This window comes from Fukomys damarensis, unplaced genomic scaffold (assembly GCF_012274545.1).
Source record: "Fukomys damarensis isolate Sample0158 unplaced genomic scaffold, DMR_v1.0_HiC HiC_scaffold_16, whole genome shotgun sequence".
In the NCBI taxonomy this organism is placed as follows: Eukaryota; Metazoa; Chordata; class Mammalia; order Rodentia; family Bathyergidae; genus Fukomys; species Fukomys damarensis.
In genome coordinates this window covers 26,513,337-26,531,249 of record NW_022900928.1, presented here as the reverse complement: position 1 = coordinate 26,531,249, position 17,913 = coordinate 26,513,337, and the positions used below count along the sequence as shown (strand labels likewise).

Genomic DNA, 17,913 nt, shown 5'->3' with positions numbered 1-17,913 from the left:
TTGCTGTATATAAATAAGATACTCCAGTGATTTCCTAGAACACATGGTTATAACCATCAACCAAGAGCATTTCTAAACCAAAAAATTTATATCAAAAGAAGTTATATGTTTATTTTTTAAACAAGTTCATGAAAAGTATGTCTTAAAGAAAAAAGTTTTATTCCAATTCAAATGGTGATGTTACATAACGTGGAAATATTAGATATTTGCACTGTCTGCATGTAAAGTACTCTGTGCTGCCATCTAAAGGTGTAAGCACCAGAAGGTATAACTTTATTTTTAATTAACTTTATTGGTACATTTTAGGTATACCGTATGATCGTATTCATCATTGGGAATTTGTACTTGTATGTGGTATATCTTAGTTTTTGTTTCTTTCCATCCCTCCCTTCCATCCCTACACCCCTCCCTATTTGCAAAAGCTGTTTCCATTTTTCCTTCTTTTCTCATATTTTTTTTCTTTTCCCTTTATTTTTCCCTTCCCCTTTGAACCTTTCCTTCCTTTTTCACATTATCTGTTATACATTTTGGCCCTCATTTACACTTCTCACACCAAAGTTTCTCACACCAAAGACAATTCAGTATTTACACGTGTGTCCTATTTATTTCATTTAAGAGTGTGGCTTTATTAATCAATACCTGAGGACAGATTTTTCTTTAAAAATTCATTTTTGTAATGGTACATAAGATCCTAATGATATAAGTGACAATGTGAAATAGGAAGAAAAGGGCTAAAGATGTACGGGACATGGGAAGGGTAGGGGAAAGGTAATAAAGGAAGAGAAAAAAAAATATGAGAAAATGAAAAAATTGAAATAAAGTATTTGTAAATAGGGAAGGGAGGAGGGGGTGAAGAGAGGGCAGGGATAAGGGGAAAAAATGAGAACCAAGACCTGTCACGAAAAGGTACAAGCTCCCAATGATGAATGTAACTGTACTGTATACCTAGAATGTACCAATAAGCTCAATGAGAAAAAAATTCATTTTTGTACTAAAAATTTAATGTAATAACCAAACAAAAGATACAAAAGAAATTTACTATAAAACATCTACAAAGGATTCTTATAAAACTCTAAAACACCAGCAATAAAATAAAAATAAGACTGCTTCACAATTTAGAAGCTTTATCTAAAGATACTTTCTGGAAATTGAAAAGATGGCCCGCAAAATGGGAGAAAATATTTGGAAATTGTATGTCTTGTATGAATCTACTATCCAGAATATATGAGGGACCTCTTACAACTTCACAGCAAAAGACAACCCAATTAAGACATAAATCATGGGCTTGTATAAATGTTTCTCCAAGGAAAATATATAAATGGCAATGAGCACATGACACGATGCCAATATCATTAGTCATTAGAGAAATGCAAGTCAGTAAAGACGTGGAAGACCCTAGTTTGCACTTACAGTATTGCTGCTTGATTATTTGATTTTTACATCAGACCTTTATAACATAAACTTTTGTACAGAATTGTGAGTTCTGACCGTGTAACATGAGAGGTTTTGCTAGGGCATATTTTTTAAAATTTAATTTTTAGGGCCTATTATTTTTAACCATCATTAATTAGTTGAGGTGGAGTTTACTGTGAAATTTTCACATTTGAATTTTTTAATTGCCTGGCAAAAGCTGATATAGGTTCTAAAATACCAGCAGAATGATTTGTTGAGTTCATTACAAGCCCATTATGTCACATTTTGATTACAATAAAAGTTTTCAGGGCTGGGGATTTAGCTTAGTGGTCTGCCACCTGCCTTGCAAGCACAAGTTCCCAAGTTCGATCCCTGGTAACCAAAAAAAAAGTTTTCAATAAACTTTTCCCCCAAAAATGAAAAAGAAATGCTAATCAAAGCCACTATGAGATACCATGTTCCACTTGCTAGAATGGCTTTCGTAATGTTTTTAAAAACACATCAAAAACAAAATAATGGGCCAGGGATTTAGCTCAATGTTTCCACCACATGCTTCACAAGTGGAAAGCCCTGAGTTCAATCCCTGGTACCAAAAAAAAACATCAAATGTTGGCAAGGATGTGGAGAGATTAGAATCCTCATGTATTGCTGATGTTGGGCTACAGATACTGTGGGAGAGTCCAACAGTTCTTCAAATGGTTAAACCAGAATTACTGAATGAGCTGGGTATAATGCTGCATGTCTGTAATCCCAGCTCTGTGCGGCTGAAGCAGAAAGACTGCAAGCTGAGGGCTAGCCTTGGCAACTTAGTAATTTAGCAAGACTGTTTAAAAAACTTAAAATAATGGCTGAGGTTGTAGCTCAGTGTGAAGGCCCTATGTTCAATCCCTAGTGTAGCCATTCCTACTAATGTTCCCAAGAGAAATAAAACATGTCAAAGTTAAAGGTAGAAGCAAATCTAAAACAGAACAAGTTGTATTTTGTAGTAATAAAAAAATGGAATTGTAATCCGGGATATATGTACAGTCCAGGATGACATCCAGTATGTCTGGAAAACAAAGGAAGGATTGGTGACTTTATTAGGATAGAGAAATTTCTTTGAGTCATTATGAAAACAAGTTTATTGGTGCTTTCAGTGCTTGAGGGAGCTGGCAAGCTCTGACTGGTGAGCAGCAGCAGTTGATAAGTAAAGCTAGTCTTCAGATCATGTGTGGCAGTTCTGTTAGTTGCTAAGAAGAAAAAATGTCATTAAAAGATAAGAAAATCTGTTCTACTATATTGGCCTAGGAGGGAAGTTCCTGGAACAATAATTTGAAACTGTTTTTCTTCCCTTGACCTCTTGGCTGTATTTTAGAGTATTTTTTGTTTGTTTGTTTGTTTGAGACAAGGTCTCACCATGTCAAAATCTTTTATTGTTGGGCATGGTGGCACACACCTGTAATCCCAGCACTCAGGAAGCTGAGGCAGGAGGATCGCTGTGAGTTTGAGACCAGCCTGGGCTAATATTGCTTTCCAGGTCAGTCTCAACTACATAGTGAGACCCTGTCTCAAAAAACCGCCCACCCCCAAAAAAAGAAAGAAAGAAAGTCTATTTATTTGTATGCTCAGTTTCCACACAGGAATTCAAACAAAACCTTGTACGTGAATGTTCATAGCAGCATTATTCATAATAGCTAGAACATGGGAAAGGAACAGGTTTCTGTCAATTAATGAATAGATAGTATATCCATACAGTGGGATATTATTTATCTGTAAAAAGGAATGTACTATTACATTGGTGTAACTTGAAAACATACTAACAGAAGACAGACACAGCCAGGCATGGTGGCACACCTGTAATCTTAGCACTTGGGAGGCCGACACAGGAGGGTTGCTGCAAGTTCAAGGTCAGCCTGGGCTACACAGTAAGTTCAAGACCAGCCTGAACTACACAGCAAGACTGTTGTACACTATTTGCTAGGGCTGCCAGGAGCAGTGTCACATACCTGTAATCCTAGCCACCCAAAAGGCTGAGGAGGAAGAATTAGAAGTTCAAAACAAACCTGGGCGACTTAGACACTGTCTCAAAATTTTTAAGACACCATCTTAAAAAGGAATAGGGATGTAGCTCAGAGTAGAGCATCTGCTTAGAATGGGTAAGGCCAGAGGTTTGATCCTGAGTACTGAAAAAATATATATAATGATTGTTACATTGAGTGCATTTTATCTTATTTTTAAGAAGACCTCCATTGACTGGCAAGACTCCAGAACCTTGTTCATTATTATTATAGATATGTTTTCCATAATTGTTGTATATATGTATTCTATTTGCTTTTTAATATTATTTGATACATACTTTTCATCTATACAGTTTCTACAGTTCTTAATTTAATGCCTGCTTATATTTTCATGTCTATATACAAATGTTCAATATTCTCTTAATTTTTTTCAATTTCAAAAAGCCCTGCTATAAATGCTTAAACAAATAATGTTTAAAATCCTCTGTTGATGCTGTATTGGTTTTTCTTACCCAAAACAGAACCTCTGAATTTTTTTTTTAATATTTCTATTGTATTTTTTTCTCTGACTTTCTTTTTTTTTTTTTTTTTTTTTTTTTTGAGTCAAGGTCTCACCATGTAGTTCAGACCAGCCTTGAACTCACTATGTAGCCAAGCCTGGCCCTGAACTCACACTGGTTCTCCTGTGTCAGCCTCCCAAGTGCTAAGATTATAGTTATGTGCTACTGCATCTGACTCTCTGACTTTTCTTTGGTAGATATATACTAAATTATAATTCTACCAATAACATATAAGGAAAAATTGAGGAGATTAATGTTTATTCAATGTCTACCCTGTTCCAGGCTCTGTGCCTAGATTCTTTATATTATTTCATTTTGCTGCTGTATCTCCTCTCTCCTGAAATGTCTACAGAAGCTATCACACAAAGGAGCAACTATCAGAACGCAAGAGTTTTTTTCTCCATGGTACATGCTGTTTTTCTTTCAGCTTTAGCAATGCTGTGTTTTACTTTTTCTAAGTTGCTATTTATTAGAGAGATTCTGCATTTCCCAAGTGATTAACTATTTGTATTTCGTCATACATACCGATCTGTACTTTTGTTCATTTATTAATAGATTTTAAGCTAAACATTCTTATTTTCCTTGTAGACTGACATTATGTGTCATAATTTTTTTGCTTTTGTTTACTCCTCTCTTCAGGCTCTTGATGGAAATGTGTATGATCACCTCAAGGATTATTTGATAGCCTTCAGCCGGACTGAGCTAGAAACATGCCAAGCTGTGCAGAACACATTCCAGTTTTTATTAGAAAATTCCAGCAAGGTAAGGTACTGTTAGTGCAAAGGGTAGTATTAATACCCAGCACTCTGGTACTTTATATGTTCGAATCTAAAGTGTTTTGCATACAAACAAAATGAAAGTACCAGTGATATTAAAATAATGACTTAAAGGACACATTTCTAGGAAAAGTATCCTTTTAACAAAGTTGTGGTATGTTCTCATGGATGAATTAATGCCATTGGTACCACAACCAAAGGCAGAAAGGTAGGTGAGAGCCAGGCTAGCTCAGAACATCAGCCCATTGCCCCATGCACTGCAATTGAGAAAAATGGTTTAAACACTTAAGTCTTGCACTGAAATGAATTTTGGTTTTGGTTTTGGTTTTTTCCTCATTGAATTTATTGGTACATTTAGGTATATAGTACAGTTATATTCATCATTGGGATTCTGTACCCTTATATGACAGGTCTTGGTTCTCATTTTTTACCCTTGTCCCTGTGAAATGAATTTTGAATATATTCATCTCAGACATTTACAGGAACAACGAGGTCATGTCTCAGTGCAAAGATAATAAAAGGGCACAATGGAGAAATTAGCATTTAATACTTTTGATTAAAATGAGTACTATTGTATCTTATATTTACAAATTAAACCATACTTTCTATGTCATCATTCTTTGAGCTTTCATTTTAAAATGTTGATATGTTAGTTTTGCTAATGTGTTACTCTGTATGTTGAGAAATAAATGTGATTACTTTTCCCTAGGATCTTATTATAACTTTTGAGGTTAAAAAAAGATTGTATTTTTGGCAGAAGTTTCACATTAGAAACTATCCTTCAGAAGATAAATTATACCTGTGATTAGTACATGTTACTTTCTTTCTGATAAATGCATAGTATTTCCTGACCAAATAAATGCATTTTCTAACTGACACTTTAAAAGATCTAATTCAGTACTCTTTTGTGGCAGAGAAAGTAGGAACTGGCTGATACCTTTCGAAACTGGATAGGCACCAGGGTATCCATCTTCACAAGATAGTGTCCAAAGACAGATGGAAAAAGGGGCACAGAAACTATCTTAAATATATATATTCTTATTTTCAGTGTACCAAAGCACCCAATTCTACTTTAAACATTTAAAAAATGCTAAGCTGATACGGAAATACAAACATTACTTATTAGCCTGGCACTTGAAGGTCTTGTCATATTATCTATTATCCTATATTTTTACCCTTCAGAATCCAATAAAAGATATAAAAGGACTGATGTATAGGAAGAAATGTGCATGGATAAATGGGTAATAAGTTTTGAGAAAGAATATGAAGTAAGATGTTAATTGTAGAATTATAGTAATGGGTATGTAGTATTTACAGTTCTTTTTGCATTAGTGTATTTTATTTGAAGATTTTCATGGAACAGTCTTGAAAACAAGTCTATAAAAGTATTGTGGCTTTGTTCCTTTTGTAGAAGAGTTGATTTTTGACCACTGATCAATTTTTTGTTTGTTGGTTGGTTGGTTGGATGGTCTGTTCAGGTTTTCTATTTCTTTTTCAGTGCATTTTATAGCATACATTTTTCTAGACAGTTGTCTATTTTAATGGTTATCCAGTTGGATGACATAGGATTTTTCATAAGATTGTTTACCTCTAGTTATTTCTCTTTTTATTCCTAATGTTGTTTGTGCTTTTTTTCTTATTCTGATCACCCATACCATTCTATTTTGTTTATCTTTGCCAGAGATGGCTTTCATTTTTCTCGGTGTTGTTTGGTCCTTTAATTTTGCCTTATTTCTTTCTACATTCTTAAAATGTATATTCTTGTTCTTTCTCAAGCTTATGTTTATATTTAAGTTTTACATTTTCAGTCTTTCTGTTTTCAAGTAAAGCCATTTAAGGCTAAAAAGTTTCTTTCTACTTTAACTACCATCTGTGAAACACAGGACTTCCATTGTTATTTCTACACATACACTGTCCCATTATTCCCTGAATTATTTAGAAATGAGTTTTGCAGTTTGTATTTAGTGGGAGTATATGGTAAGATTACATTTTTCATTCCTAATTGTATGAGAATCTATTTTTAATTTTTATTCTATTACATTCTAATTTTATGAGAGGTTATCCCCTGGCGGAATTCTTTGAAATTCCTTTTCCAAGAAATAATTAGATTGGCTGTACTACCCTTAGTTTACAAAAATACAGTCATAAAATACAACTAGTGTTGTAGGCATGCTTAATTTTCTAAGATTTTTTAGCACATCTGAAACTTGAATTCCATGAGGTTCATAGGGGAACAATGGAGTCAGAAAGTTTGTGTGACTTGTCCAAGGTCACACATTGACCCATAGTATTTTTCATGCTATTCTACTGTAGTATGTTATATTATCTCTTTAGCTTACATTATCTTAATTGAAAATGAATTAAGAATTTATGAACTGTTTGGGACACCCAAAGAGATAATCATTCATTCATATGAGCATCTTGCTCCCCAGAGATGTAGAATAAGTGAGATGCTCTTATGTCTAGATTGAAAGTGGTAGGAATAAAAATTTAATAACAATGATGTATCTGGCAGATATCCTGTGTTCTTTTGTTCTAAGTGAGAAGAGCTCATACCTACAAGTTTTATGCCATGTGCTTTTTTTGTTACAAAGAACTTGTTATCCTGCTCCTGTTATACTGCTGAAAGCAACTGAGTGATTTGCTAACCCAAGGGGAAGTATGAAATGCTTTAGGTTTTTTATTCTGCACCATTATTGCTTTTTCTTCTGGGATAAAAATCTATTTTTCCCACATGTCCAAAATATAACCTAATCCCAAAGATGTTTTAGAAGTAATTCATACTGACACAGCTTGCTACAAATGTAAAGATGCTCTGTATATCTTTCATACCCTAAATGGAAACAGCTGGCTCTGAGAGCTTTTATTAAATTTTAATTATTTATGAAGCTTGCTTTTCTCCTTAATATTTTATGAAATGCTTTGTATATGTAACTGAAGCAGATGTTGTCATAGATATTTTCTCTAGGATAGTACCTCCTAAGATAGATAGCTCTATTGGACTTATAGTTCATGTGTGCTTGCTTTCTGTCTGCATAAAGAAACTCCTACCAAATAATAACATAGTTCTTTGAGCACTTCATAAAATAACAATGTTATTCTCTGTTTCTTTGAAAATGAAATTGTCAGTGTTACCATTCTTCATACTTTGCAGACTAACCAAAAAAAAAAAAAGTAAATTTAATAAAGTGGGAAAATCATAGTCACTTCAATAGACACAGGAAAACAAAACTTGACAAAAGTCAGCACCCTTTTGTAATTTAAACACACAGAGGAAAAAACTAGGAATAGAAGGGACATCACTGAATATGATAGTATTTGTGAAAACTTTTAGCTAACATAATATTCAGTGATGAAAGACTAAGTATCTCCCTAGAAGATCAAGAACAAGACTAGGATACATATTTCACTACTACCATTCACTTTTGTACTGAAAATCTTAACCACAGCAATTATGTAAGAAAAAGAATTAAAATTATTCCTGCTTCCAGTGACATGATTATGTATAGAAAATCCCATACAATAATCAACATAAAATTTACTAGAGCTGATAAAGTAATTCAGTAAATTTACAGATACAAAGGCAAAACTGTAATAACCAGTTGTGTTTTTATTCTCTACAAATGAATAATCCAACTAAGAAAATAATTCCAACTACAGTGGTATCCAAAGAATAAAGTTCTTAGAAATCAATTTTTGTTGATGCTGTTTTGTTGTTGTAGGGTCTCACTATGTAGTCCAGGCTGGCCTTGAACTCACTGTGTACCCAAATTGAACCTGTGATTCTCTTGCCTCATCTTCCTGAGTGCTTAGATTACAGATGTGCACCACCACACCTAGTGAATAATTTAACCAAAGATGTGAAAGACTTATATACTAAAAAATACAAACTACTACAGAAAGAGAACCTTAAATAAATGAAAATAAATGTTCATGGATTGGACTATTTCATATTGCTTATTTTGTGTATCCTCCAACATGATCTACAAAAGTAGTGCCTATCAAAATTCCAATGGCCTATTTTTATAGAAATAGAAAAGCCAGTCCTTAAATTTAAATGGAATTTGAAGGAGCTCTGAATAGCCAAAGAAATACTGAAAAGGAAAAACAAAATTCAGGGATTCAACTTCCAAATTTCAGAAATTACTATGAAGTTACAGTAATCAGGATAGTATGGGGTGGGCATAAGGATAGACATAAACACCAGTGAAAGAAAATTGAGAATCTAGAAATAAACTGAAGCATCTGTAAACAATTAATTTTCAACAGGGGTGTCATGACCACTAGGAAAAGAATAATTTATTTAACAAAATGTTCTGGAATAAGTGAAGAACCAAATGCAAAAGAATGAAATTGCAGTAAATTGAACCCCTTGCCTCATTAAAAATTAACTCAAAATGAGTCACTGATCTAACTATAAAAGAAAACAGCCTTTATTATCTTAGACTTGGCAGTATATTCTTAGATTTGACATCAAAAGCATTGAGCTACCAAAGAAAAATAATTGTATTTTTTTAAAAAAAAACTTTTTTTTTGAGACAAGGTCTCACAATGTAATTCAGGCTGGCTTTGAATTCACTGTGTAGCCCAGGTCAGCCTCAAACTGATGGCAATCTCCTGGCTCAGCCTCTCAAGTGCTGGAATTACAGGCATGCATCACCATATCTTGACTCAATTAAAAACTTCTATTCATTGAAGGATGTTGACAAGAATGAAAAAAAAATCCAAAATATGTGATAAAATATTTGTACATCTTATATTTGCATTTATCTGATAAGGATTTAATATCAAAAACATAATGAACTCTTCCAATGCCATAACCCAGTTTTCAAATGGGCCAAAGATCTATATTTCTCTGAAAAGATATACAAATTGTCAACAAGCACATGAAAAACTGTTCAGCAGACATTGGTCTTCGATTAAGGAAATGTGAATTAAAGCCACAGTGAGATAGCACTTCTCACCCACTAAGATAGCTTGAGTAATTAAAGAAAAGAGCAGAAAATATCAAATGTTGATAATTTGGAAAAATCGGAAGCCTCATACATTTGTGGTGGAACTATAATAAAGCACCCACTGTGAAAAATTTGTCATTCCCTCAAAAAGTTAAACAAAAAGCTACCATATGACTCAACTTCAGCTCCTAGGTATTTATGCATCCAATAATATTGAAAACAAATATTAAGACCGAAACTTGTACGCAAATGTTCACAGTCGCATTATTCATAGTAGCCAAAAAGTAGAAAAAAACAAATGTCTATCAACTGATGATTGGATAAATAAAATACAGTAGTTTCATACAGTATGTCTTTTTTCTTTGTTTGTTTTTTAAGAGAGGGTCTTACTGTGTAGTTGAGACTGACCTGGAACTCACTATGTACCCCACACTGGTCTCAAACTCACAGCAATCCTTTTGCCTCAGCCTCCCAAGTGCTAGGATTATAGGTGTGCGCCACCATACCCGGCTTCATACAGTATGTCTTAATTACTTGTAACTGAGAAGGAATAGCAGACAACCACAACTTAAATAAGAGAGATTTATTTTGGCTCATAGTTCAGATGTTTCAGTCTGTGTTTGGCAGGCTTAAATAGGAACAGCATAGTAGAAGGACATGGGTAGAGCTAAGCTGCTTATATCATGGTGATCAAGAAACACAGAAACAGAGCCAGGAAGGGAGATATACCCTTCTAGGTCACATTCCCAGGAATTCATTTCCTCCAAAGAGAGCCCATCTCATAACAAAAATTCAGCTCTATCACTCCCACAATTGAATCATATTCTAAAAGCCCTCTCAATGAGCGTATGAGAGTTTTGGGAGACATTGTCAGTCCAAACCATAACGTTCCACCTCTGGCTCCCAGAAGATTTGTGTGCACCTCTTTATGAAAAATGCATTAGTGCATCTCTAAGCATCACCAAGTCTTAATAAATCTTTGAAAAGGATCTTCTGAGATTGAAGGAAAACTTATCTGTGAACCCCTGTAAAAATCAAAACACTGTAGTGCAGACTGGTGCAACCACTATGGAAATCAATATGGAGATACCTCAAAGAGCTGGGACTAGAGGTTCCATTTGATCCAGCCATCCCTCTGCTGGGTATCTTTCCAAAAGAATTAAAAGAATCATATCACAGTGATATATGTGCAGCTATGTTTATAGTGGCACAGTTTGTAATAGCTAAAACGTGGAAACAGCCCATTTGCCCCATCAGTTGGAGACTAGATAAAGATGTAGTTTTTCTATAAAATGGAATACTATTCAGCCATAAAAAATGAGAAATTAGAGTCATTCATAAGAAAATGGATACATATTGAGGATATACTCCTAAGTGAAATAAATAAGTCACACGTTTGTAGATACCAAATAGTTTCTCTGGTGTGAAAAACTATAATACTATATAAGATCCTAATTAATTCACAATGTTAAATAGGAAGAAAATGGCTAAAAGTGTAGGGAAAGTGGGAAGGGTAGGGGAAAGGTAATAAGGGAAAAGAAAAAAATATGAGAAAATGAAAAAATGGAAATAAAGTGTTTGTAAATGGGGAGGGTAGCAGGGGGTGAAGGGAGGGCAGGGACAAGGGGAAAAAGTGAGAACCAAGACCTTTCATGAAAAGGTACAAGATCCCAATGATGAATGCAAGTACTGTATACCTAAAATGTACCAATAAACTCAATGAGAGAAAAAAATCAAAACACTGTCAACAGACAGTGGCACAGGGTAAACATTCCCATTCTAAGGATAGATATAAGGGATAGAAAGGAAAGGAAGCGAAGCAAGATCAAAACCAGCAAAGCAGACATTAAATCCTATAATTTTGTGTTTAGCACCTATGGCAAAGATACAAACTCCAAACAGTTTGGGCAGCCCCACCTGTATAACATGGTCGGTTTCTGCTCTCTTGGGATGGCTTTTCTCACTGCTTGTGACATTTCTTAGACATTCCATGTTCCTGGCTTTTTCAACTTCCTGAGGTCTTCAATGCACTTTCAGTTTCACAGCCTTACACACTGTCCCATCAGGAGCACATAGCCTGGCATCCTAGGCCTTCTGAAACCAGAGTGAAAGGGCCCCTGATTCCACAGATCTTGCATTCTTTATACCTATAAAAGCAGGACCTCATGGATGGTGCCAAGGTCTCCTGCAAACTGAAGCAGTAGTTGGTCCCCCTTAAGTCACACCTGCAGAAGCCTCTGAGTATCTACATAGCTGGGCTCCAGTAAACTTTCCTAGCTGACTCTGAATGAGCTGGATGCCCTGGGACTGTCTTCTTAAAATCTTTCCCTTGGATAATTAGGGCCTTCCAGATAGGGTCTTACAGATTACTGAGATGCCTTCAAGGTATCTTTCCTGTTGTTCTGATGCAAAGTACAGTGGTACCCTCAAGTCATGAACTTGTTTTGAAGAAGGTGGCCATATTTGAATTTGTGGTGGGGTAGCCACCATTGTGGGGTAGCCACAATTGTTTGTTACCCAATATAGAGTTCATGAATGAACACAAAATTTTGTCAAGGGCTTTTTTTGAGAACTAAACTGTTTGTGACCAGAAGCTTTTGAGAACCAAAGTATTACTGTACTTGGCTTAATTTTAATGCTAATCTTTTTAACAACCAAGCTTTCTAATTTACAGGCACCTTCTTCCTTAGAAAACTGAATATTTTTAAAGGAGATTTTTGCTGTTGTTCTTAGTGTAAATCTTGCTAAAAGTGGCAATCAGTACCTGTGATACAGCCTGAATGTCTTGCTTACACACACACACCTTTGGCCCAGCACTGCAGAGGAGACTGGCAGCAGCTTTCAACCTTTTGGTGGGCCCCACCTCTTTGGTACGGAGCATCAGAGGAGCACAGAAGCAGAGCGAGACCCTCTGGTAGGCCCACCCCTTTGGCCCAGTGCGGCAGAGGAACCCAGCCATGCTGGTGCCAACATAGCAGTGTCCATGGCCTGCCCCCTCAGTGAACAAGAGAAAGAGGGCCTCTCTGAGGCTCCTAGATGAAAATTGAAGCCCACTGGAAAAGTGAAGAAAAATCTGTGATAAAGACACAACATACCACCATAGTTGGTATGTCAGAAGGTCCAGCACCTCACATCAGAACCTGGTCTAGCACAGAGGAAAGAAAGCTGGAACCTGCAGTAGAACCTGGAGAGTTCAACCCAGCAGGAGGTCAGAGATCTCAATTTGGGCCTTACAGACAGAAATCAGTCTGAACCCCGGGGATCAGCTGCTGGCTTGCCTGACACTAATTAGTTTAGACCTGCACATTCCTGCCCACACTGACTCTTGTGTCAACAGAGACATACCCTAAAGGAGGCCTTCTTATTTCTGTTTGTATTTTTTATTTTCAAAGTAATACTTTTCTCTTATGTTTAATCATTCAAAAAATTTATCTTTTTTTCTCAATTTTTTCTTTTTTTGTCTTCTTTTTCTTCTTTTCTTTCTCCCCCCCCCACACCTTGATTATCATTTCTCTCCCTTTTTATTCCTGTTCCTATCCTAATTTAAATTTTTCTTTCTTTTCCTTCTCATTTTCCTTCCCTCAATTGCCATTAGTTTTAAAAGAAAGTGATGACAGTCTTTAGCCTCCCTATTGCTGTTAGTTTGTTCCATTCTTGTGTATGTTTTGTTCTGTCTTGTCCTCTTTAACAGCTTCCTAGAGTTTGTGTGATCTTCGTATGTCCTCTGACCTCACTTCTAACCTTTCTCTATTCTATCCCTTCCTTCCCAGCTCCTTCCAACTCCCCGTCCTGAAGGGTAAAGTTGCTATATTGAAGAGTTTATTCACTATAAAAATGTTTTGGGCTGGTCCTCGATTTTTATTTAATTCACACAGTTAATGATAGATTAATAACTGCCACAAATTGTGATTTTCTAAGCTGTGCTGGATGCTATTGTGCTGCTGATTGTATCACTTGGGCTAAGGTGTTGTGATTGATCTAATCAGTTGTCCTCCCTAGTATAATGAAAATGAGATTGCCTCAGAGTCATTAGACTCAAAACATAAAGACCAAGCATATCTGGAAGATCGAAGTATTAACCCAGGAATTAAGCCAAGCACAGTACCAACAACAAAAATAGAAATGAGCAGGGACAAGGGGAAAAGATGAGAACCAAAGACCTGTCGTGTAAAGGTACAAGATCCCAATAATGAATGTAACTGTATTGTATACCTAAAATGTACCAGTAAAATTAATTTTTAAAAAATAGAAAAGAGAAGACATTTAAACAAGGCACAAGCACAGACTTTTAGCTCACCAAAGGTAAACTCTGAGGGAAATGAGGTGAAAAGTCAACCATCTGGACACCCTGAACTAGTAGCACAGGAAGTAAAAAAAACAAAACAAAACAAAAAAAAAACACAAATGAGGCTCTAGAAAAATTCAAAACAGAAACAATTTCTCAGATAGCCACAGAGATTGTGAGAAGAATGAAAGACATGATTAGAGACTCTAGAACAGAAACAGATTTTGAAAAAATAGATTAGCTCAGGACCACAATGGAAACCATGAATGCCCAGCATAGGGAAAAATGGAAATCTTGAATGCCCGACAGGAAAGAAATGGATTTCATGAAACAGATTCAAACATATCTGGATTAAAAACGCTGTAGAAAGCATTTGAATCAGAATGAACAAATGTGAAGATAGAATTGCAGATACAAAAATAGGATTGTGGTCAATGACTATGAAAAGAGAGATCTCTCTTCGAAGAGGATGTAAGAAAATGGAAAGATATCCCGTGTTCTTGGGTAGGAAGAATCAACATAGTGAAAATGGCTATATTACCCAAACTGCGATACAGATTCAATGTAATGCTTGATTGAAATTCCAACATTATGTTTCACAGAACTAGAAAAAATAATCCAAAAATTCATTTGGAACCAGAAGAGACCTAGAATAGCAAAAGCCATCCTAGGCAACAGAGGCATGGCAGTGGGTACAACAATTCCCAATTTGAAACTATACTACAAAGCCACTGTGATAAAAACAGCATGGTACTGGTAAAGAAACAGACCTGAGGATTAGTGGAACATATTGGAAGATACAAAAACAACTCCACTTGTACTCAGCTACTTCATCTTTGACAAAGGAGCCAACCATCCTCACTGGAGGCAAGACAGTCTCTTTAATAAATGGTGTTGGAAAAACTGGATTTCAACCTGCCAAAGATTAAAACTAGACCCTTATCTTTCACCATGCACTAAACTAAAATCCAAGTGGATTAAAGATCTAAATATTAAAAAAGAAACACTAAACTTGTTTAAAGATAAGTTAAGCAGAACTCTTGAAGATATTGACATAGGAAAAGACTTTATGAACAAATCCTCAGTAGCATGGGACCGAACAGAAAGAATCAACAACTGGGATCTCATCTTATTAAAAGCTTCTGCACTGCAAAAGAAACCATCAGTGGAACTAAAAGACAACCTACAATGTGGGAAAATAAATTTTACCAGCTGCTCCTCAGACAAAGGACTCTTATCTAGAATATATAAAGAACTCAAAACAATCAGCGCCCCCAAATATAAAGACCAGATTCAAAAATGGGCATCTGAAATGAACAGACATTTCTCAGACAAAGAAGTAAAAGCAGCAAGTAAATATATGAAAAAATGTTCCACATCAATGGTCATTCGAGAGATGCAGATGAAAACAACACTGAGAATCCACCTCACCCCACAAAGAATGGCTGGTATCAAGAAATCAATCAATAACAAATGTTGGCGGGGTTGTGGGGAGAAAGGAACCCTTCTCCATTGTTGGTGGGAGTGCAGACTGGTGCAGCCAATATCAATATGGAAATCAATATGGAGATACCTCAAAGAGCTGGGTCTAGAGGTTCCATTTGACCCAGCCATCCCTCTGCTGGGTATCTTTCCAAAAGAATTAAAAGAATCATATCACAGTGATATATGTGCACCTATGTTTATAGTGGCACAGTTTGAAATAGCTGAAACTTGGAAACAGTCCATTTGCCCATCAGTTGGAGACTGGATAAAGAAGATGTGGTTTTTCTATAAAATGGAATACTACTCAGCCATAAAGAATGAGAAATTAGAGTCATTCATAGGAAAATGGACAACTATTGAGGATATACTCCTAATTGAAATAAATAAGTTACACATGTATAAATACCCAATAGTTTCTCTGGTGTGAAAAACTATAATGGTACATAAGATCCTAATGATATAATTAACAATGTGAAATAAGAAGAAAAGGGCTAAAGATGTAGGGGATGTGGGAAGGGTAGGGGAAAGGTAATAAGGGAAAAGAAAAAAACATGAAAAAATGGAAATAAAGTATTTGTAAATAGGTAAGGGAGGAGCGGGTGAAGGGAGGGCAGGGATAAGGGGAAAAAATAGAACCAAGACCTGTCATGAAAAGGTACAAGATCCCAATGATGAGTGTAACTGTACTGTATACCTAAAATGTACCAATAAACTCAATGAGAAAAAAAAGAGATCTCTTAAAAACAGTAAGGGATCATGAGAAATCAATCCAACTCTTAGATGATGCAAAGAAGAATAATATAAGACTGATAGAAATCCATGAAGTAGCAGGAGAAAGTGCAAATGACATAAAAGAAACTTCACACTTCTCCCGCCTGGAGCTGCCATCGCTCCAGCACCAGGAAGGTAGCCTGGGCCCCATCCACCGTGGGAAGTAGAGCCACGCCTTCTCCTGCCTGGAGCCGCCATCACTCCAGCACCAGGAAGGTAGCCGTGTGGGCACCCCTGAACCCCCATAACTCCCTTTACTGCCCCCCCCATGCACTCTCAGACCTCCTGATTGTGCCAATCTTTGGACCCACTCTGCAGAGGCAGAGGTTGTCATAAAGGATATTTTTCTGAGTTCCGAACTTTGAACATCTTTAAAGAAACTGCGTGGGAAACCTGTAGTAGAATGGTGTGGAGTTCAACCATTCAGAAGGTAGGGGAACTTAATCTGGGCTTGTCAGCACAAGGTCAGTCATGGGTTTCAGCCATCAGCTAACTGAGATCAGGGTCTTGCATCCTAGCTCTGTCTATGCCATTAAATGGTAAATATACTATATTGAAAAGTTTGTTCACTGCTGACATTTTCTGGACTGCTTCTTGATTTCAATTTAATTCAAATGGTTTAAGGGTGATAGTGACTACCACTTGTGGTCAGTTTCCAAGTTGTGCTTGATCACAATGTGTTGCTGATTGTATCAGTTGGGATAAAGGATTGTGGTTGATTTGATGAGCTGTTTTCTCTGATGTTATGAAGATGAGAATGTCTGTGGGTCATTAGAGACACAGAAGCTAGGGCACAACTATATCAGGAAGATTTGGGTGATAACCCAGAGATTAAACCAAGGACAGCCTGACAACAAAAATAAAAATGAGAAAACACTTAAGCAAGACACAAAGACAGACTTCCAGTTCACCAATGGCAAACAGTAGGTCAAATGAGGATGAAGAGGCTGGTAGTGAACTACCAGGACACCCTGAACTCAAAGCACAGGAAGTAACAAAACAGATCAGTCAGGCTCTCGAAAAATTCAAAACAGAAATAATCTCCCAGATAACCATAGAGATGGTGAGCAAAATGGAAGTCGTGATTCGAGACTCTAGAGCAGAAACTGACAAAAAAATAGATGAGCTCAGGACCATGATAGAAGCCATGAAGGCCCAGCATAAGAAAGAAATGGAAAAAATAAACACCAAACATAGGAAAGAAATGGAATCCATAAAACAGATTCAAACAAATATCCAGGAGATTAAACACTCCATAGAAAGTGTACACAACAGACTAAAAGAATGCGAAGATAGACTCTTAGATACAGAAGATAAGATTGCAGTCAGTGACCGTGAAAAGAGAGGTCTCTTAAAAACAGTAAGGGATCATGAGAAATCGATCCAGCAACTCCTAGATGATGCAAAGAAGAATAACATAAGACTGATAGGAATCCATGAAGTAGCAGGAGAAAATACAAATGACTTTAAAAAGCTGTTCACAGAATTAATGACAGAAAACTTCCCAAACAGAGGGGAAGAATTTGACATTCAGATAACTGAGGCATATAGGGCCCCAACTAGCTACAATCAAAAAAAAATCTACACCTAGATATATAATAAGCAAGATCCCAGAAACCCAACAGAAGAACAAAATACTACAAGCAGTAAGAGAAAAGAAACAAATCACAT

At 36.1% G+C, this 17,913-nt stretch overlaps 1 protein-coding gene across 4 annotated transcripts in view; it reads left to right on the top strand.

Moving 5' to 3' along the window:
* Fchsd2 (FCH and double SH3 domains 2) overlaps positions 1–17,913 on the top strand; it is a 282,704-nt gene that overhangs the window by 178,344 nt on the left and 86,447 nt on the right. For all 4 annotated transcript variants that reach the window (XM_010603233.1, XM_010603234.1, XM_010603232.2 and 1 more), the window contains exon 9: positions 4,610–4,732. In XM_010603233.1, coding sequence (XP_010601535.1) covers positions 4,610–4,732 — 123 coding nt within the window. The remainder of the gene's footprint in view (positions 1–4,609; positions 4,733–17,913) is intronic.